Genomic DNA, 21,487 nt, shown 5'->3' with positions numbered 1-21,487 from the left:
ATGAATCACACAGAGGTTAACCAAACTATTTACTGTCTGCAGTTTTCCTGTCTGGAGAGATCTATATCTGCTGTGTATGTGTTGCTTTATATCTGTGCAGCTGCTGTTGTTCTGTTGACAGTGTGTGGAAACCTGCTGATCATCATCTCTGTTTGCCATTTCAAGCAGCTCCATACTCCAACTAACATGCTCATCCTCTCTCTGGCTGTATCAGACTTCCTGGTTGGGGCTCTTGTGATCCCAATATCATTAATATGGACAGTTGAATCATGTTGGATTTTTAACAGAGAGTTTTGTATATGTTTTATATTAACCTCCTATTTTCTTACAAGCACATCTATATATAATGTCGCTCTTATTGCAGTTGATCGGTATTTGGCTCTCTCTAATCCATTTCTATACACTAAAACAGTCTCTGTTAGCACAATATGCATTGTGGTCTTATGTGATTGGTGTGTATTGTTCACTTATAACTTAGGTGTTCATTATTTTAATAGAAACTTTAAAAATCTAGTAATGTGTCCAGGAGACTGTTTCCTAGTTTTGGATGAGATCTGGTCTCTGGTTGACCTTCTGTTTATTTTTGTTTTTCCATGTTCAGTTATAATCATTCTGTATGGTCTAGTTTTTGTTCTTGTACGAAAACATGCCACTGCTATCAGAGAGCTTCATGTTCATGCTAGGACTCAGACATCTAAGAATACATTAGAGTCGATGAAATCTGAGAGAAAAGCAGCAAAAGCGCTTGGAATAGTAGTGTGTGTATTTTTGGCTTGTATATTTCCATATTTTATTTACAGTCTTTTAGGCAAAGCAACTGAAGTTAAAGTAGAATCATTTCAGAAAGTACTGATTCTTGTTTATTTAAATTCCACAATTAATCCAGTTATTTATGCGTTATTTTACCCATGGTTTAGAAAGTGTGTCAAACTGGTGTTAACACTTCAGATATTCAAAAGAAATTCTTCATTGATAAAAGTTATGTAATGGATAAAATATATAAATTGTTTTTTGTATTTCTTCACGTAGCATTCTGTTTTTGAGGCATGCAGATTAAAATACTAATGCCAAATATATCAATACATTTTATTATATTATATGTTTCTACATATTGTTTGCTATATTGTTATAAACAAGCAAATAAAACAAGGCTGCCTTTTGTAATGCCACAGATCATAATGAAATAATTGAGTAATGCAGTACTTCAAATCACATTTATGTTCAGTAACGTGTCCAATGGTGGCATAAGCATAGTGTATGTTTTTATTTTTTATTATTGAAAAACACATGTGTTTTACATGGCACGGTTATAAAAGACCATAAGAACCATATTAGGTTATGAACAAATATTAGGAATAGATTCTACATTGGTAAACCTTTAGAACAAGAAATGCAATTACAAAAATTACTTTTAATTTAGCATTATTTGCATTTAGCATTAAAATGTTAAATAAGTATTATATCCAGTCCAGTATTAAAAATTTTTGTAATGTTGCCTCTGTATACCTCCTCAATGAATTTGAAAAGAAGCAATCTAATTGTGATTAACATGAACATTTTCATAATTTCTTTATTTAAAATCCAGAGGAGGCAAAACTATTTATATATTGTAGTGAGCCCCTAGGAAAAGGGGCCTGGCCACCGTGACCTGACAGTGAAGCTGAGAGACACCAACACAGGGCTCAATTGACTCATCAACCTTTATTTCATTCACCCTCCACCACACCCAAATGAAACAGAACAAAACATAATGGCCCAACCGGGGCTCTAACAGTCTTAACACATGTGTAGGATTTACTTGTAGTCTTTGGCAGCTCAGTCCTTGTGCTCACTGCATTTGTCCTTTCTGTGTATGAATAAGCAGGCCCTTTTCTACTGCTCACCTGGGCTCATTAGACTGAATGGCCACAGTTGAATAGTGGTGTAGCGTGGCACCGTGGGCAGGCCAAAGGTCCCTTACCACCACAGTCCTACCCCCTTAGCTCCCATACTGTGTTTCCTGGTGTGGCCTTGGGGTTCGTCTCCTGGATGTCATGATTTGTTTGAATCCTGATTTAGATGTAATTTATGTGGAAGTCACTGGGCAGCGCTGTTAAAATAAAGAGCACAGATGATAGCTAAACCTGGATTTGGCTCCAGAAGTATATCACAGGACAGGTAGACAGCTGTTGGAAGGAATTAGAGGCGCTAAAACATATATAGATGATCTTTTGATTTGGGGTGAGACTAAAAAACAGCATAACTGCAGATTGAGACAAGTACTAGATAGAGCAAGAGTCAAGAATTTCAAACTGAAATAGGAAAGTGTAAGGTAGGCAGGAGGAAATCAAATATCTGGGTCATATATACACAAAAGATGTTTGAAGATCAGAGCAAGATTGAAGCTGTGAAAGAAATGCCAACACCAGATGTGGAGGTATAAAATAAATTTCAAACGTGTCACAACACACTGAGCCATTACGTGGTCTTTTCAGTGATGTTGCATGGCAGTGGGAAGATGAGCATCAGATGATGCATACAATAAATTGAAAACAATGCTCACTGAAGCTCCTTTGCTCAGATACTATGATGTAAAGCTACCTATAGGGTAAGTTAATGCTTAAAAATGGACTTGGGGCTGTCCTACTGCAAGACAACAAGCCAGTTGCATATGCATTGTATGCATTGACTGAAGCTGAACAGCGCTATGCGCAAATAAAAAAAGAGATGCTGGCAATTGTGTTCAAGACAGGAAAGAATTTTTCCATGACTCTGACGCACTCAGCAAAGACCCGAGAGAAGGCAGAGTGGAGGAGGGCAGTGGCCCTGCACAGAAAGCAGGCAGGTAGGACAGGAGCCCGGCATTGAGGGTCTTGTAGGGATCCATGATGTTGGTGTCAACACCATGGTGGGCATCTTGCTGCAGCTGACAGATCCACTTCCACATCTGTGCCGAAGTACCCTGTGGGTGCTGTCAGCAATGTTGCTCCTCTTTACGCACTGGGGCAGCTGGAAAAACACAGCAGAAAAAGAAGTGTCTTCAGTTGTGTAGCAGGGGCATCAACCCAGACGCAGGGTTCGCTGCTGTGATTCTTGCTGAGAAGCTGATCACCAGACATCATGCTGCTCCTCCAGCTGCTCCAGAGGCCTATAGCAGGTCCAGGAAATCCCAACCAAAAAGATGTAATAAGCATGTGGGGGAAGCTCTTTTCTTTGTCTTTTCTTGGGCCATAATGTTATTTTGAGGGCTGTCTAATTACAAGAAAAAAAAACATTGAAACGCAAAACTGGGGTGTCATCAGGTGGCAAAATAAAAGTCAGTCAAAACCCCACATCATGTACGCAATAAAACAGCCACTCAAAACCCTGTGTCATATATGCCTCTGAAGCCTCACCTCCTATCAGGTCACCGGACCCCACCCATAAGTGGCGATGCCCCCATTCTCCCCCAATGTGGCAAGCCCCCTGGGAAAGGCAAGGCCACCGCGACCTGGCAGGCAGAGCCAGGCTGAGCACTGGTTATATATCTATTTCACGAAAAGGTTATCTAAGAGACGGCACAGTACAGTCTGGACATGTTCTCTGTGTGCTTTAAAGGTGGGTGAGTAAATTAGAATATCGTCTAAATAGGCAATAGCAAATATACCCAACATGTCTCTAAGTAATTCATTTATATAAGCCTGGAAAACAGAGGGCACTATAGAAATACTCGTGATATACATTACCAAATACTTGTAGTGCCCCCTAGTGGTCAAAAATGCTGTCCATTCATCTCCCGCTTTAATTCTCATTAAATTATATGAGCTGGGCAGATCGAGCTTAGTGAGAAGTTAGAGTCCCCTTTAGCTGTTCCAAGGCTACTAGCACTAGGGGAAGTGTGTAAGGACAAACAAAGGACTAACAAAGAAGAAACTTGAGGCGATGGGAAAAGAGGAGGGTCTAATGAAATCTTGTTCTAGAGCCACTGTTCTAGGTATCCATAGCTCTCTCTCCTTCCTGTGTCAGAGGGTAAATGCATGCTTTAGGTAATGTGTTTTTTTTTATCATTTCTATTTAATTAGCACAGTCACTATCTCTATGGGGGAGTAGCTTAGTAGCATTCTGCTAGCTGAATACTTCCTGAATACTTCCCAGTCAGATGGGATATAACAAAAGTTATCATAGCCTGATCCAAACTGGTTGGGGAATTATGTCACACTGGAAAATAAATAAATGTCACACTGGAGCAAAAATCCATGGCACTTGTATGGGTCTCCTTCATACTTGTCTGGTTTACTCAAATGTCAGAAATATAGACATTTAAAATGGGAGAAGATTGGAGGGGCTTGGCAGTGGCATGATGCTGAAGCACATGGCCACAAGGTCTGGGTGCTGGATTGACAAATGTAACCTAAAAGAAATCCACAGAAAATTTTATAGATATGTTGTAATGTTAGACTGCTAATGTTCCTTAACCATGAAAACTAACAGGGGGAAATGTATTGTAAATAAGCTTGTAACACTATGAATTTTCATAATGACTGCATAACAAACAACAAACATTAGACATATTTTTCCAGCAAATAAACTGGGTAGATCTTCCACATGCTCCACCCATTATTTTACATATATCAAGTTGTAATGCCAACAAATTGACATGCACTGCCTTTGAACCATATAAATGTCAGAGCTGCTGATTGTTCAGCCTCATTTCCTTTGTTCAGTGAGATGGACTACACTGAACCTACTCATTGTGCTTACTATTTTTTTAGAGGAATTCTTTGATTTAAATTATTTCATTTAGTACACTTTAACTGCTGGATTCATGAATCATACAGAGGTTAACCAAACTGATTACTGTCAGCAATTTTCCTGTCCAGAGAGATCTGTTTCTATTGCTGTGTATGTGTTACTGTATGTATCAACAGCTGCTGTAGTTCTGCTAACAGTGTGTGGAAACCTGCTGATCATCATCTCTGTTTGTCACTTCAAGCAGCTCCACACTCCAACTAACATGCTCATCCTCTCTCTAGCAGTATCAGACATTCTGGTTGGGGCTCTTGTGATCCCTATATCATTAATATGGACAATTGAATCATGTTGGATTTTTAATAGAGATTTTTGTATATGTTTTATATTAACCTCCTATTTTCTTACAAGCACATCAATACATAATGTCGCTCTGATTGCAGTTGATCGGTATTTGGCACTCTCTAATCCATTTCTGTACACTAAAACTGTATCTGTGAGCACAATGTGCATTGCTGTTTTATGTGATTGGTGTGTAATGTTTTTTTATAATTTAGTTGCTCACTATTTTAGTAGAAATTTTAAATGTTTAGTAATGTGTCCTGGAGACTGCTTTCTTGTTTTGGATGAGATTTGGTCTCTGGTTGATAATATACTTATTTTTGGTATCCCATGTTCTGTAATAATCATACTGTATAGTTTAGTTTTTGTTCTTGTAAGGAAACACGCCACTGCTATCAGAGAGCTTCATGTTAACACAAGGACCCAGACATCACAGAGTGATATCTCAATGAAATCTGAGAGAAAAGCTGCAAAAGTACTTGGACTAGTAGTGTCTGTGTTTTTGGCTTGTTTATTTCCATACTCTCTTTACAGTTCATTAGGCAAGGTCATTGAAGTTGAAGTAGAATCATTTCAGAAAGTGTTGATCCTTGTTTATTTAAATTCTGCCATTAATCCAGTTATTTATGCTTTGTTTTACCCGTGGTTTAGGAAGTGTGTCAAGCTGGTGTTAACACTTCAGATATTCAAAAGAGATTCTTCATTAATAAAGGTTATTTAATTCCTTAAATAGGTCTTTAATTTTGACTTCAGGAAATATTGGATAAACATTTGTACATGTACACTGCATTTTTGTTTACCTAAGAATTTATTTTATTAAAATGATGTACCAACAATAAATTAGTATAAGTTTAAATTCTCATAGACATGTATCTGATGCAAACCTTTACCTACTTTGCAGTTTTTATACATGGTCTAGTTTCTGACTTATTTGCTTTCTTTAAAGATGTCTACTTAATTCACGACATAATGTGTGACATCTAACAATTAAAGAGATGTTAAGAATATAGTGGAGTCTACTGAAATTGAAATTTTTATTATAAGATTACTAGTGATTATGCTATTCTTGGTGTTTATGTTTATTTCCATATGTGTAGGTTATTTAGCAAGGTAAATGTAGTTTGTGTAGAATGATGATAAGTAGTGATCCTCATTGCTTTGCCTAAGATTTAGAACAAAACAAGAATCAGACCCTTTGACTTTTGAACTAAACACAGACTTTTAGCAGATATTAATCAGACTTTCACCAAAGAAAGACATGAAAGTAGCTAACTAGCTAGAAGCTAGCTAGAAATTATGTGAAAGACCGTTAACAAATCATTATATCAGTTACAAATTTTAATAAGCAAAGATGCATCTAAAAGGGAGGTTCTAAAAAGAATCACCTACAACAAATTGTCCTGTATTTGAAATCATAAATTAGCATTTTTTTAAATGAATTTAATCGTTCTTACCACAACAGATCTGAGACCCTTTTGTTTTTATCTGTGAGTATATATAGAGTGCATATATTGTGGTGTTGCTTGCCACATCCTGCGTGACTGTCGGACACATGGAGTCCTAATGTGGTGAGTATTTCCACATTGGTATCAAAGTCGTTCTTCTTGTCTGTGACCCTTAACTGCCTTAAGTCTATTTCTATGTTTTCAGCTATGATTAACTCTTGAGCTGAGGGCAACTTCATCCACTCCAAGTTGGTTACGCAACTTCAAATCCCAATTTAACTTTTGAGGAACCATTGAAGCTGTCTGCTGTCATTTAACAAACCCTGTCAGTATGAGTGTTAGTGCTCTTCACTCAGGAGATCTGTTTTTTAATAACCTCAAAATATTCTGTCATCTTATGGTTTGCCCTGGCTAAGGAAACATGACTCTTTTTTCCTGGTCTGACAGAGAATTGGTCTCCTGGTCAAAATGTTGTCTGGAGAACTGTTTGTCATTCCCCACCATAGCCGTACCATCCACAACCACCACTGAATGTCTTAACGTCAGTGTGCTAGTTAGAGTATAATGATTTAATTGATGTGTTTAGTAAGCTAGTGTGTACCACTGATCTGGTCGAGAGGGGGCGATTCCGCCTAAATCTACATTTTACCCTCGGATCCAAGCTGAGAAACAGGCTATGGAGGAATATGTGCAAGGGGCTTTAGGACAGGGTTTTATATGAGTTATTATATGAGTACTTGGTCATGCCACTTGGGTTACACAACACACCATCAGTATTCCAGTTCATAAATTATGTGTTTCGAGACAAACTTCAATAGGGAATGTTATAGATTACATTTAATGACATCTTGATGTATTCTCTTGATTTGGATACATGTCAGAAAACCACTTGTATGTTGAGAGACCCACTTGTAAATGAGAGAAATGTAAATTTCATTTATCAGCTATCTTGTTCCATGGTTGTGTCATGAGTCCTGAGGAAGTCCTTATGGATGACAAGAAGAGTGGTAAACTGACCTGTGCCAGGGTCTGTGAAAGAACAGCAGTGGTTTCTTGGTTGTTCCTGTTAAATGGGAGATACACACATGGACAAAATTGTTGGTACCCCTCAGTTAATGAAAGAAAAAACCACAATGGTCACAGAAATAACTTGACAAAAGTAATAATAAATAAAAATGCTATCAAAATTAACCATTGAAAGTCAGACATCACTTTTCAACCATGCTTCAACAGAATTATTTTAAAACCGAAATGATGGTACCCTAACTTAATATTTTGTTGCACCACCTTTTGAGGCATCACTGCAATCAAACGATTCCTGTAACTGTCAATGAGACTTCTGCACCTCTCAGCAGGTATTTTGGCTCACTCCTCATGAGCAAACTGCTCCAGTTGTCTCAGGTTTGAAGGGTGCATGTTTCAGCTCCTTCCAAAGATGCTCTATAAGATTTAGTTCAGGGTTCATAGAAGGCCACTTCAGAATAGTCTAATATTTTCCTCTTAGCCATTCCTGGGTGTTTTTTGCTGGGTGTTTTGGGTCATTATCCTGTTGCAAGACCCATGACCTGCGACTGAGACCAAGCTTTCTGACACTGGGCAGCACATTTCTCTCTAGAATCCCTTGATAGATTTCATTGTACCCTGCACAGATTCAAGACACCCTGTGCCAGATGCAGCAAAGCAGCCCCAGAACATAACAGAGCCTCCTCCATGTATCACAGTAGGGACAGTGTTCTTTTCCTGATATGCTTCATTTTTCGGTCTGTGAACATAGAGCTGATGTGCCTTGAAGTTCCATTTTTGTCTCATCTGTCCATAGGACATTCTCCCAGAAGCTTTGGGGATTGTCAACATGTAGTTTGGCAAATTCCAGTCTGTCTTTTTTATGATTTGTTTTCAACAATGGTGTCCTCGGTCGTCTCCCATGAAGTCCATTTTGGCTCAAACAACAACAGATGGTGCAATCTGACACTGATGTTCCTTGAGCTTGAAGTTCATCTTTAATCTCTGGGCTCTTTTGTTATCATTCATATTATCAGTCTCTTTGATTTAAATTTCTGAATAATATGTGCAACTGTAGTCACATGAACATCAAGCTGCTTGGAGATTGTCTTATAACCTTTACCTTTAACATGCTTGTCTATAATTTTTTTCTAATCTCCTGAAACAACTCTTTCCTTCGCTTCCTCTGGTCCATGTTGAGTGTGGAGTGTGGTACACACGTCACCAAGCAGCACAGTGACTACCTGTAGCCCTATATATATAGGCCCACTGACTGATTACAAGATTGTAGACACCCATGATGCTAATTAGTGGACACACCTTGATTTATCATGTCCCATTGGTCACATTATTTTCAGGGCTACCATAATTTTTGTCCAGGCCTTTTTAATGAGTTTACTTTTTAAAATAATTCTGTTAAAGCATGGTTCAAAATCAATGGCGGATTTTCATTTGTTCATTTTCATAGAATTTTTATTTATTATTACTTTGTCAGATTCAAGTTATTTCTGTGACCATTGTGGGTTTTTCTTTCACTAACCGAGGGGTACTGTCAGGTCTGCGTAGGTCTTTAGTTTTCCTGTGTTTCCCCAGGCACTGCCTGTTGGTTTTGGTTATCGTTCCTAACCCCGTTCACTTCCGTAGCCCTACCCTAGCTTCTGGAGTCCCACCAGCCTCAGGTGTGTGTTTTGTTTTGCCCACATTGAGTTGTCACGGTTGTGTTTGGTTTTTCCTTTGGCCCTGTACTTTAATGCTTTTTCTTGAGTTTATCCCTTTTTGTGTTGTTTAATAAATACTCTTGCATCATACCATCCCTGCGAGTGTTCACCCTCATAGTCAGACCTAGCCAGTCATGACAGGTACCAACAATTTTGTCCATGTGTGTATATGTTTGAAATAAAGGCTAACTTAATAACATATTTTTATAGGCTAGATGCAGTATTTTATGCATTAAAATACATTGTAATGTTTCAGTGACATTTTATATAATCAATGGAGTTGCTTGTGGCCCCTGGGTGTGCTGCCTGGGAGAAAGCATTGCCCCACTGAAGCACCATTTCCTGATGTCCTGGTGCGGGTAAAGACTTTTGCTTTCTCAAGCCAGTGCCTGTAGTGCAAACTCCGTAATTCACCAGTAATTTACCTCAGAACCATCTACAGCAAACAGAGGCTCCAGGTTGGGTAACTGTTGAATTCCTACTGGGCTTCGGTGAACCTATTTGAGCCACCTCTGTGTGAGGATCCAGATCTTTTGTTCGTCCAACTTGTTCACCAGTGACCGTACCTTGGCGAAGAAATGCCAGGTAGCGCTGGCCAGAATGGACTCAGAAGGTAGTGGTCGAAGTTTGATCCAAAACAATGTTTTTGCCGTGGTGAATAATCCCAAGAAGTGTTTGTCAGTGACTGAACCTTCCAGATACTTCTTTATATCACTATATCTTGAGACACATTCACTGCACTTATTTAAAAACATTTTCCTTAACCAAACAGCAGAAAAAGTACAAATGAATATATTAAAATTATTTATTTTGCATTTTAGGACAAAAAGTTAGCTATAAGAAATTAAGCTGACAAAAAAATATTTTATAGACATTTACAATTATAATGTAAGTGCTCTCCTCAGGGGCCCAACTGTTCAATCCAGGTATTGAACCCACAAACCTGAGAATCAATGACCCAGCACACTAATCACTGCCCCTGACAATGTTTATTTAGAAGTCATATTTTATACAGCAGGGAAGCATAAATCAAGTCCAGTACAGTCATAGAAAAAAGGGACTGCAGTGTAATATGCTATAGCTACTCAATATGTATACTAAAGCCACTCAGATGTGTTAATGTATGCAACTGAGTAATGGTGCACTGGATTGAGGAGAACTGTTACTTCTCTCTGTGGATTGCACAAGTCAATTACATAATATGAAACAAGTGGGTGTTAACAGGTTCCATCCAGTATAAATACCAGAGCTTTGGTCTACTCCGCCTGCAGTTCCTTTTGCTATGAGCTGGACTTTTACTTGTGGAAGAAACCAGATGTTAAAGTGTTTTTGGGGCACAATTTAAATGCTGGATCCATGAATCTTACAGAGGTTAACCAAACTGATCACTGCTTACAGTTGTCCTGTCCAGACAGATCTGTATCTGCTGTGTATGTGTTTCTTTATGTGTGTGCAGCTGCTGTTGTTCTGTTGACAGTGTGTGGAAACCTGCTTGTCATTATCTCTGTTTGTCACTTCAAGCAGCTCCACACACCAACTAACATGCTTATCCTCTCCCTGGCTGTGTCAGACTTTCTGGTTGGAGTATTCGTGCTCCCATTTCAGTTAAGTCGGCTGACTGAATCATGTTGGATTTTTGGATCAGCTATGTGTACATTTTACATTTTTATTTCCTTTTGCAGCACCAGCACATCAATATATAATGTTGCTCTTATTGCTGTTGATCGCTATTTTGCCATTTCAAATCCATTTCTTTATACAGAAACAGTGTCTGTAAACACAGCTTGCATTGTGGTCTTGTGTAACTGGTTTGTATTAATGTCTTACAACACTTCACTTCTTTACTTTAATGGAACATCTACAGGTCTGATAATGTGTCCTGAACAGTGTCTTTTTGTGATAAATGACATCTGGTCTTTGGTTGACCTTCTATTTGTTTTTGTTATTCCATGTTCTCTGATAATCCTATTTTATGTTCTAGTTTTTTTTATTGCTAAGAAACATGCCACCGCTATCAGAGACCTTAATACTCAAACTAGGCCTCAAACTTCAAAGAACACGATGGATTCGATGAAATCAGAGAGAAAAGCAGCAAAAGTGCTCAGCATTTTAGTGGCTGTGTTTCTGGCATGTTTATTTCCATACTTTGTTTATGTTTTAATAGGAAGTGGCACAACATTAGTAGAATATTTTATAATTCTTTTATATCTTAATTCTTCAATAAATCCGGTGATTTATGCTTTATTTTACCCCTGGTTCAGAAAGTGTTCCAAAGTCATTTTAACTCTTCAAATATTCAATACAGATTCTGTACTCATAAATGTCCGCTGATTAGTAGTAGTAGTGTTGAATGTTATCAAGAATTGCCACAAAACTTTAAAGAACTAAAGTCAATTAAATCTATTTTGTGCAGAAACTTTATCACTCCCAGGAACTAACAGACCTTGTTACCTTGTACCTAGATAAATAATGTAGTTTACATTATTTATTATAAAAGCTGTCATTTTATTATTGAGTAAATATATAGCTAATGAACAAGAAATGTTGGTCTTGATTTTTCTTCTTTAATAAAGGCATAAGGCAAAATTTAGTTTAACACCTGATGTGTTTATATCATCCCTTTTATCAGCCTTTTATCATGATCAGGGAATATACTTAAATCTATTTTGATGTTCATAATGTTAAATATGGTTTCACATTGGGGCTTTATCTACTACATATGAAGTTGCCAGGAGCACCTACAAGCTGCCATGTATGGGAGGGGCAACATAAACTACCAGTAACTCTAAATAAACAGTGATGTTATTCAGATTCAGAAATGCCCCTAGTGTTACATTTATTTGAATTTTTTACATTTATGTTGAATTTATTTGAGTTTGAATTTAGCAGTCATTTATTTATATTGTGTCAAACTAAATGAGGCACCCATAGAAATGCTCTAACATTACTTTTCAGAATTACTAATCAGAATACAATCTATTTATACAGAAAGTATCTTCTCCTGTACAGTTGCCATTTGGAAAGTTTTGTGTGAAAGCAACAATATTCTACTTACTACAAGTACATATTCAGTATTTGTCATGGGTAGTGTATATGTAATTTCTTTCCTGGGATGCATAAACTAGGATGGATGAAAAAGGCTGTATGTTTATGGCAAAAGAAACACACAGAACAAGAACTACGGCGCTTCTTAGAGTAATTCGTTAAGTAATTCTACCCTTATACAACTATATAGTTTACAATATGAAAATCCCTCAGGGCCTCAAAGCAACACAAAAGACAAAGCATCTGTATATAGAACCACACAGGCAAACTAGTCTCTGGCCTACAAGAAACAACATTTTGTCACAAAAAGTAAGCTAACTAAGCTAAGTTGGAAAATCATAGAAAACATCCAGAAAAAAATCCATCAATACAGCTGCAATCAAAATTATTCAACCCTCATTGCAAATTAGGATTATTGACAAATGTTTGCTAAACTTTCAGTTGTTAGCAATAAACCAATAAAACAAGAACAATTTAAGCTCAACTATGTTACAGCCTTTTAGCTCAACAACAACAAAAAAGTGGTTCATCTGAAAATGCCACTTTTAATGACTAGGGCAGTTTCAGATTTATTCAACCACCTGAATAGTATCCCACAGAAGAGCACATATTTGCAAATAAGGTGTTGTCTCAAGCACACCTAATGCAACTAATCAAGGGCTTCATTAGTTGCATCATGTATGCTTCAGAGGCTTCAGAAACATATCAAATACCTGGAATGGCTAGGGGTTTGTTGACTGTGACATTTGATTGCCTATTAAAAATGGCCTTGCACAAACAAAAAATTATACCAAAGTTAGCAAAGGCACTGAATGTTCCTATAGACCCAGCTAGAAGCATAGTTTGCAAGTTCAGAGTTAAACAAACATTGACAACTCAGCCTGGACATGGCAGAAAGAGGAAGCTATTACCATCTGCCATTATATTCCTGAGGAGGCAGTTGGTCAAAAAGGCACCGAGGTTTCAGTTTGCACAGTATAGCATATACTACACACTGAAAGTCTCTATGCCTGAACTCCACAGACGATTTGGGATTCTGTTCTTTGGAGCAAAACAAAACTGGAAACGTTTTGCCCTGTGGATCAGTGGTATGTCTGGAGGAGAAAAAATTAAGCATACATCAAAAAACTGATTTAATGAGTTGATGAGACCCACGTGTCCAACCCCTGCTGATATTAGTGATAGTGTTACACAGCAGTTGTGTAAATTTATAGGGAATGTTAGGACCATTGGAAGTCAAATAGTAGCCAGTCAAAGCCCAGTTACTCGTACCTCCTTAGCATCACCCAAAACATGGGGAACAGAAAATCCCAACACTTCACTTGACCTTTCCAAAATGAGCCTAATAGTTCAGATATCAAAGAGCCACCTATGCTCAGAGGAGACAGGAGTAACAAGTACAATGTCCAGGAGTGGATTGATGTTATGGAGTTGTATTTACAGAAAAGCAGTTGTCCTGATACAGAAAGAGCAAACACAATTCTGAGTCAACTATTTGGTATGGCTAAGAACATGGTGAAGGTAGAAGGTAAGGTTGGCACTGTTGTGAGTTCTGAGAAAATCTATGAGCTGAAACATTACTTTAGTGACAGCCCTTTCTTATGTTTGCCACTTGCCAATTTCTTTTCCACACTGTCTATAGACAAAGAAAGCCCTGTCGACTATTGGGTTGGGCGACCATGGTAGTTTCTGAGGGGAATGCCTTGTTGAGCCACCAAAGTCCCAAGTGCATAAAAAGTACCTGAGATAGCACAGCACCCAAACCATCCAATCAAACGATCAATTGAGGTTAGGATGCTGTGCTATCTCAGGTCCTTCATGATGAAAGACACAAGGCACAACCAATTGCCATTGCTAATAAGGCCCTCGTTCATGCATTGCTTGGAGTTTCTGGCTCTTTAGTGGTCTGTAAAAGGTTCAGTGACTGGTTGAAGGGGGCATACCTTCACTGCCTGGACAGAAATCTGTTAACCAATCTGTTAACCTACATCCTAATGAATGCCCAAACTTGACACATGTGAGCAGAGTCGGACTGGTAAGTTAGTATCCAGTATCCTGGTAACAAATGTGGTGGCAAATACATTGAGTAGGCAACCCTTCATTGGTGGCCAGAGGCTGGTGACTAAGCTCTGTACAGTTTTGCTGGAAAAGGCAGAATATTTCAAGGAGGATGCCATTCAAAACACTTTTCATGTAAATGTGCAGTGCCAATAACAGCGGAACCCTTGTCATCCCACCAAAATGTAACTGCTCACTATCCTGTGAAGAAGTGTTGGATAGCCATATAGAGGCCAAGTGGGAGTCTACATGTCACATAGTAATTTCCAAGGATCCTGTGCCACACTTACCGTGTAAGACAAACTAGTACTACCCAGGAAAAGGTGGTCCACCAAAATGTAATGTTACAAGTCAGTTTCTAACATGTATTCATCAGGGGTGTACTATATATACGCACATATACATTGTACAACACAATAAAATTATTCCCTTCTCATATCCCAGCTAAGAAAGCCAGGATAACAGTGCAGGGTCAGATCTGCTGCAGCACCAATTGAGCTCAACAGTGGCAACCAAGGTTACGCTTACATTCATCGCTGAGAGTTGTATGTGGCAGATTCAGTCACTGGCTGAGGAGGGAACACAATAGGAGTCCTCTCAGCTAGTGACTTATCATGTAAGTGCGCTAGAACCGCTGGCTCTAATTCACAAACCTGTTAATTAGTGTTCCAGCACACTAACCACTGAGCCACTGAACCATGTTTTTGTAAGAATCATGTTTTACACAGCATGGAAACATAAATCTTTCCAAAGCAAGGGAGACCAGTACAATCATAGACAAATAGTACTGTATTGTAATGTACTATAGCTACTCAGTGTATACAACTGAGTAATGGTGAACTGGATTGAGGAAAACTGTTACTTCTCTCTGTAGATTGCTCAAGTCTATAATATGAAACAAGTTAATAGGAAATGGGACACAATTAGTGGATTATTTATTGATTCTTTTATATCTTAATTCTTCAATAAATCCGGTGATTTATGCTTTATTTTACCCCTGGTTCAGAAAGTGTTCCAAAGTCATTTTAACTCTTCAAATATTCAATACAGATTCTGTACTCATAAATGTTTGCTGATTAATAAAATAATATCAAGAGTAATATTAAAAACTTCAAACTTTACAGAACATAAGGCTGGTTTGCCATGGATGAAAACTAGTCTTGAACTACGTTAATACTGTCTAACCATTAAAAATGTTGCTGCAATTTAGCCTGGGCTGTTCTGGGTTGGGGAAATGGGAGTTGAATTTTGTGCAGAAACCACATGCATAGAATATGACTTATCACGTAGTTTACCCAACCAATTTCATCTTTTCATCTATTGAGTAAATATATAGGTAATAAACAAGAAATGGTGGTCTCAGTTCTTTAAGACATAAAGAAATAAATTAAGTATAACAGCTGATGCGCCTTCTCCTGTACAGTTGCCATTTGGAGAGTTTTGTGTAAAAGCAACAATTCTCTACTTAGTAAAAGGGACATATTAAGTATTTGTGGAGGGTAGTGTCACTTCTACAAGAAAAGTCTCCAGTCTGCTCAAAACCATATAAATAAACCACAGAAGTTTTGGTAATCTGTTCTGTGGAGTGATGAAACAAACCTGGATTAGTGGTATGTCTGGAGCAGGAAGAATGAAGCATACCCTGAAAAAAACATCCTGCCTACAGTGAAGCATTGTGGTGGCTCAGTGACATCTGGAGCCGCTTTGCTTCCTCTGCCACTGGAATTTAACAGACTTCATAGAAGTTAATTTGCCAGAGACATGTCTGCTCTCACCAATCCAAAAGGTGGGATTTTGCAATCTGATATCGTCCACTGCGTCCACAGTTCTAGATCCACTCCACTGGAAATGTGACTCTAATTTTCTTCCATAACACTGCTTTACCCGATTCATTGCTTTGCGAACTCTATAGCGCACAGCCTTTTACTTGTCATCAACAAAATATTTAAATATACTTTTATTGTACGTAATTCAGTAATGATATTTTGTAAGTATTTTGTAAGTCAGACATAAAAACTAAACGGAAAATGAATAAAGAATCTGAGCCCAGAGATGGTAATCTGTGGTCCCAACCCAAGTCCAAGGCCGGGATCTTACAATCTATGCAGGGAAACAAATGCGTAATTTGCAGTGTTTCCATCCACTACAGTTATGCAAAGAATTTTTGGATGATGTAGGCAGGCCTAATTAGGTGCAGCATTGAAACAAACTCTTTTGTACAAAATGGTAGACCCTGCTAAGATTGATCTGATTAAAAAAATATATACTGACTTACTGATTTATTATTAGTGGAGCCTCTGTAATACAGTTCCTGGCTACATAGGCCTAGGCTATATATTTAGGCTACAACTGGCCCTGTCCACCACCCAAATAATATCTGCTCTGTGGTGGACCTGTGGGGTCCTGACCATTGAACAAGGTCCTGAACAGGGTTAAAGGAGGCCAACAAAGTATGCAGAGAATCAGATTGACTACAGTCCATAATTATAGAACTACAAAGTGATCCTTTGTAGTGGGTGGAGCTGAGAATAGACAATGAGTTTAGAAACATAGAAATGGTATTAATCATATGGCTGATCTGTGCATATTTGACCATATTTTAATATTTTTATATATTTGGATTTTAGAAAACCCCTCAATAATTAAAACACACATTAATGTGAATGCTAAGTGTATGTACATGTCCAAACACAGTGTAAGTCAATCTTCAATGAAGGTTTGAACAAAGCTGATGTGGTTTCCTTGTTCTGTGAGCTGTTTTTTTTTCTCTCTCAAGTCAATTACATATGTATCAAGTGGGTGTGAGCATGTTCTGTTCATTATAAATAATAGAACTTTGGTCTGCTCAGTCTACAGTTCTTTTCACCATGAAGCTGAACTGTTACCAGTAGCTAGGAAGTTATTTATTTGAACACAATCTAAATGCAGCATTCATGAACTTAATGGAGGTTAACCTAACTGATCAATGCCTACAGTTTTCCTGTCCAGAGAGATCTGTATCTGCTCTGTATGTGTTTATGTGTGTGTGTGCTGCTGCTGCTGTTCTCCTAACTGTGTGTGGAAACCTGCTGATCATCATCTCTGTTTGTCACTTCAAGCAGCTCCACACACCAACTAACATGCTTATCCTCTCCCTGGCTGTGTCAGACTTCCTGGTGGGAGTCTTTGTGATGCCATTTCACTTAAGTCGGTTGACTGAATCCTGCTGGATTTTTGGGCCAGTAATCTGTGTGTTTTTTGTTCTAATCTCCTTTTTTGTCACAAGCATTTCGATATATAATGTGGCTCTTATTGCTGTTGATCGATACTTTGCCATCTCTAACCCTTTTCTCTACATGGAAAAAGTATCTGTTGGCAAAGTTTGCATTGTGATTTTATGTAACTGGTTTGTGCTACTGTCTTATAACTCTGCACTTCTTTACTTTAATGGAAATTCTGTCAGTCTGGTAATGTGTCCTGAACAGTGCCTTGTTGTGTTACATGAGATCTGGTCTCTGGTTGATCTTGTTTTTGTTTTTGTTATTCCATGTTCTATGATAATCATATTTTATGTCCTAGTTTTCGTTATTGCTAAGAAACATGCCAATGCTATCAGAGACCTTAATGCACACAATGCAGCTCATGGCTCAAAGAACATGACAGACTCAATGAAATCGGAGAGAAAAGCCGCAAAAGTGCTCAGCATTTTAGTGGCTGTGTTTCTGGCATGTTTATTTCCATACTTTGTTAATACTTTCATAAGCAGTGCCATAGAAACAATATCATTCCATAATTTAGTGGTTCTTTTATATCTGAACTCTACAATCAATCCAGTGATTTATGCTTTATTTTATCCATGGTTTAGAAAATGTACTAAAGTCATTTTAACTTTTCAAATATTAAGAACAGATTCTGCACTGATGAGAGTGCTTTGATGAATGAAGTTGGTGAAAACCAAATTGGAATGTTATAACATATTCAGGTTGGGTGGATAATAAACATGGGGAGGCAGCTCATTTTAAGTAGCAATAAACACTGAACAGAACAGACTACACCTGGAATCATTTGAAATGAAACCTGTGTGAACCCCATGTAACTATTTAGTGTGATTAAGGTAACTGTAAACAGTTATTTCTAACCTCCCTTCATGTTTGTTCATTCTTTTTTGCTACTGCAAATTCCGTCCTGCAGTAAGCAGTAAACAGTCAAGGGTAAACACTCACAGTCTTATATTAAAATATTTGTATATGTATTTATGTATGTATGCATGTTTATACATACATATGTTTATATATATACGTTTATATATAAACATACATATGTTTATATATACATATATATATACATACATTGTTCAAACACAAAATTTAAAATCTATGAGAAAGCTGATCCATGAAAATCCATGAGGTAGTGTCCAGATTGGTAATATAAATGACATTTGGCTGTAGCACTGTAAATAAATAAATAAATAAATAGAATTCATGTTTGTTCTTTCGTTTTTGCTGCTGCAAATTCTGTCCTGCAGTAAGCAATAAACAGTCAAGGGTAAACACTCACAGTCTTATATTAAAATATTTGTATATGTATGTATGTATATATATATATATATATAAATACATAAATACAGAATTTAAAATGTATGAGAAAGCTGATCCATGAAAATCCATGAGGTAGTGTCCAGATTGGTAATATAAATGACATTTGGCTGTAGCACTGTAAATAAATAAATAAATAAATAAATAGAATTAGAGGTAAACAATATCTGTGTTTTTAATCATGGGAAAAGAGAAGACGTTTTGAGCCGTTTTGTCCTGTTGTGCCATTAAGTTATTGCTGTTATCTGATTAAAAAGTGTAAAGTCTTACACTTAAAACTAATATTATTAGTTACTAATAATATTAGTCACTTGAAAGGAGTTCCAGAGTCTTACAGACACTGACCATGTCTTATTGTAATTTTATTTTTTACACTTACAGTGGCTTTGTCATGGCGTGCTAGGTCAGACACAGAGGGATGAACACTCGCAGAGATGGAATCAAAGCATGCTGCAAAAGAAGCAGCGACTATGGGGTACAAATTAAATACAACACAAATATGACAAACAAGAGGGCGAAACCAAACGAACCTGGGACTGGGATGAACCGGGAGCTGAGCTGGCGTGAACGGCCAGGGCCGGGGGGAAAACCAAAAGGGGACATGAAAGGAATCCTGCAGGCAGAGCCTGGGTTAAACAGGGGTTAACTTAAGTTGCCCTCGACCGGCACTATATCGACAAAAGGGGGAAGACCTGGGGGACCAGCTACTAAGCGAAAAATTGAAATGGTGTTGAGGCTCCTTAAGTAACCCCAGTCCCAGGTGAAACACATGAACCAAACAAAAAGACAAAGAACATTTAGAACTGAATCATGAGTCGACACACGTGAAAAGAACCAAGCACACATGAACACAAACATGACGAAACTAAGGCCGAAGTCCATGTTTGGGCCTGTGGGCCACGGGCGAGCGGGTCCCCCTCACGAGCGCATGGGCTCAGCACGGGAGAAGGGGCGATCCTTCCTAGGGCGTCCGCAAGGCCTGGGAGCCAGCCTATCTGGGTTGCGTGCATTAAATTTCTGGATCAACAGCGGATCCAGGATGTGATCGGCCGACACCCAGGAACGTTCCTCTGGGCTGTCCAGGAGATACTGCAACCATCCCCCGTGACTTCGGGAATCCAGCACCTGCCGGGCCGTGTATGTGAGGGTCACCTTGACCTCTACAGGCTCCGGCAGCGTGTCCGCTGGGGTGGTCTCGTCCAGGGGCCTGGGTACCACAGGCTTTAACTGCGAAACATGGAAGACATCATTGACACGTTTGACAATTAAATAAGGACCTGTAAACTTAACTGATGAGGGGGGATCCCCGTCCATAGCTCCTTGGTGGCCAACCAGACTCGATCCCCGGGCTCATAGGGTCTCCCCTCTCTTGCGATCAGCCTGGTCTTAGTAGTGCCGCAGTAAGGTCTGAATGTGTTGGTGGACTGTGGTCCAGACCACTTCGCTGCGACACATCCACAAGTCCACTGCCGGGTCCTGAGACTCCGCGGCCATCCAGGGGGCCAGCAGGGGCTGGTACCCCAGATAACACTGATAGGGGTTCAGGCCAGTGGTCGCACACCGCAGTGAGTTCTGAGCCATCTCGGCCCAGACCAAGTACTGGGAGTACTGGGTATTTGTGGCAGTAGAGCCGTAGAAATTTCCCCAGCTTCTGGTTGGCATGCTCGCACTGGCCGTTGGACTGGGGGTGGTACCCAGAGGTGAGACTAACACTCACCCCCAGGTGTTCGCAAAACACCCCCTAGACCCGTGACATGAACTGGGCCCCACGATCTAATACTATTTCCTCCAGAATCGCGAAATTCTGAAGGACATGGTCTACCAAGAACTGAGTGGTCTGCATTGCTGACAGTGGCTTAAGGTACTCCAAGAGGTAGTCTTTGAGGGTGTCATTGATGAAAGCCTGGCCATTCATTCCCCTCCCTGATACGCACCAGGTTGTACACGCTCCGTAAGTCTAACTTCATGAACAGCCGGGAGCCTCGCAACTGCTCGAGGGTGGATGGCACCACTGGCATAGGATATGGGTAACGCTTTGTGATGGCATTCAGCACCCAATAATCTATACATGGCTGCAGCCCCCCTCCCTTTTTTTGGATGAAAAAGAAACCCGAGGCTACGGGGGACTTGGAGGGTGTAATATACCCCTGAGCTAGAGCTTCTGTGATGTAATCCTCTATTGCCCGCTTCTCTTCCCCCATGAGGGGGTAGATCTGAGCCTTGGACAACGTGAAACCCTCCACTAGGTCTATCGCATAGTCGTATGGGCGATGGGGTGGAAGCTTGGTGGCTCTGGCCTTACTGAACATGTCCTGCATGTCGGCATACTCGGGTGGCAGAACGACCTGGGTCTCTGATTCGCAGACATGACTCGGAAGGGGGCTAGGCTGAAACAGTGTTTGCGGCAATACGGGGACCAGGATACTATTTTCCGTTCGGGCCAGAAAATGTGGGGGTTATGTTGGCTCAGCCACAGCAACCAGAGTATCAGAGCATGCTTAGGGACCGCGAGAACCAACAGGAACGCCTCCTCCTGGTGGCAGAAGCTGGCAGCTAACTACACCTTAGCGGTGACTTGGGTGATAGGATGGGGACC

At 39.3% G+C, this 21,487-nt stretch overlaps 4 protein-coding genes across 4 annotated transcripts; all 4 read left to right on the top strand.

The window, feature by feature from the left end:
• Positions 1 to 987, top strand: LOC140574714 (trace amine-associated receptor 13c-like). Its single transcript, XM_072694641.1, has one exon. The coding sequence runs from the start codon at positions 1 to 3 to the stop codon at positions 985 to 987; it is 987 nt and encodes a 328-aa protein (XP_072550742.1).
• Positions 988 to 4,783: 3,796 nt separating this feature from the next.
• Positions 4,784 to 5,770, top strand: LOC140574706 (trace amine-associated receptor 13c-like). Its single transcript, XM_072694629.1, has one exon. It carries the CDS (start codon positions 4,784 to 4,786, stop codon positions 5,768 to 5,770), a length of 987 nt encoding a protein of 328 aa, XP_072550730.1.
• A 4,800-nt stretch (positions 5,771 to 10,570) lies between these two features.
• LOC140574700 (trace amine-associated receptor 13c-like) lies at positions 10,571 to 11,545 on the top strand. The gene has a single exon (XM_072694616.1). It carries the CDS (start codon positions 10,571 to 10,573, stop codon positions 11,543 to 11,545), a length of 975 nt encoding a protein of 324 aa, XP_072550717.1.
• A 5,705-nt stretch (positions 11,546 to 17,250) lies between these two features.
• LOC140574694 (trace amine-associated receptor 13c-like) lies at positions 17,251 to 18,231 on the top strand. The gene has a single exon (XM_072694601.1). It carries the CDS (start codon positions 17,251 to 17,253, stop codon positions 18,229 to 18,231), a length of 981 nt encoding a protein of 326 aa, XP_072550702.1.
• Positions 18,232 to 21,487: the final 3,256 nt, after the last annotated feature.

This window comes from Salminus brasiliensis, chromosome 1 (genome assembly GCF_030463535.1).
Source record: "Salminus brasiliensis chromosome 1, fSalBra1.hap2, whole genome shotgun sequence".
In the NCBI taxonomy this organism is placed as follows: domain Eukaryota; kingdom Metazoa; phylum Chordata; class Actinopteri; order Characiformes; family Bryconidae; genus Salminus; species Salminus brasiliensis.
The sequence above is the reverse complement of the archived record's forward strand: the minus strand, read 5'-3'. Positions and strand labels throughout refer to the sequence as shown.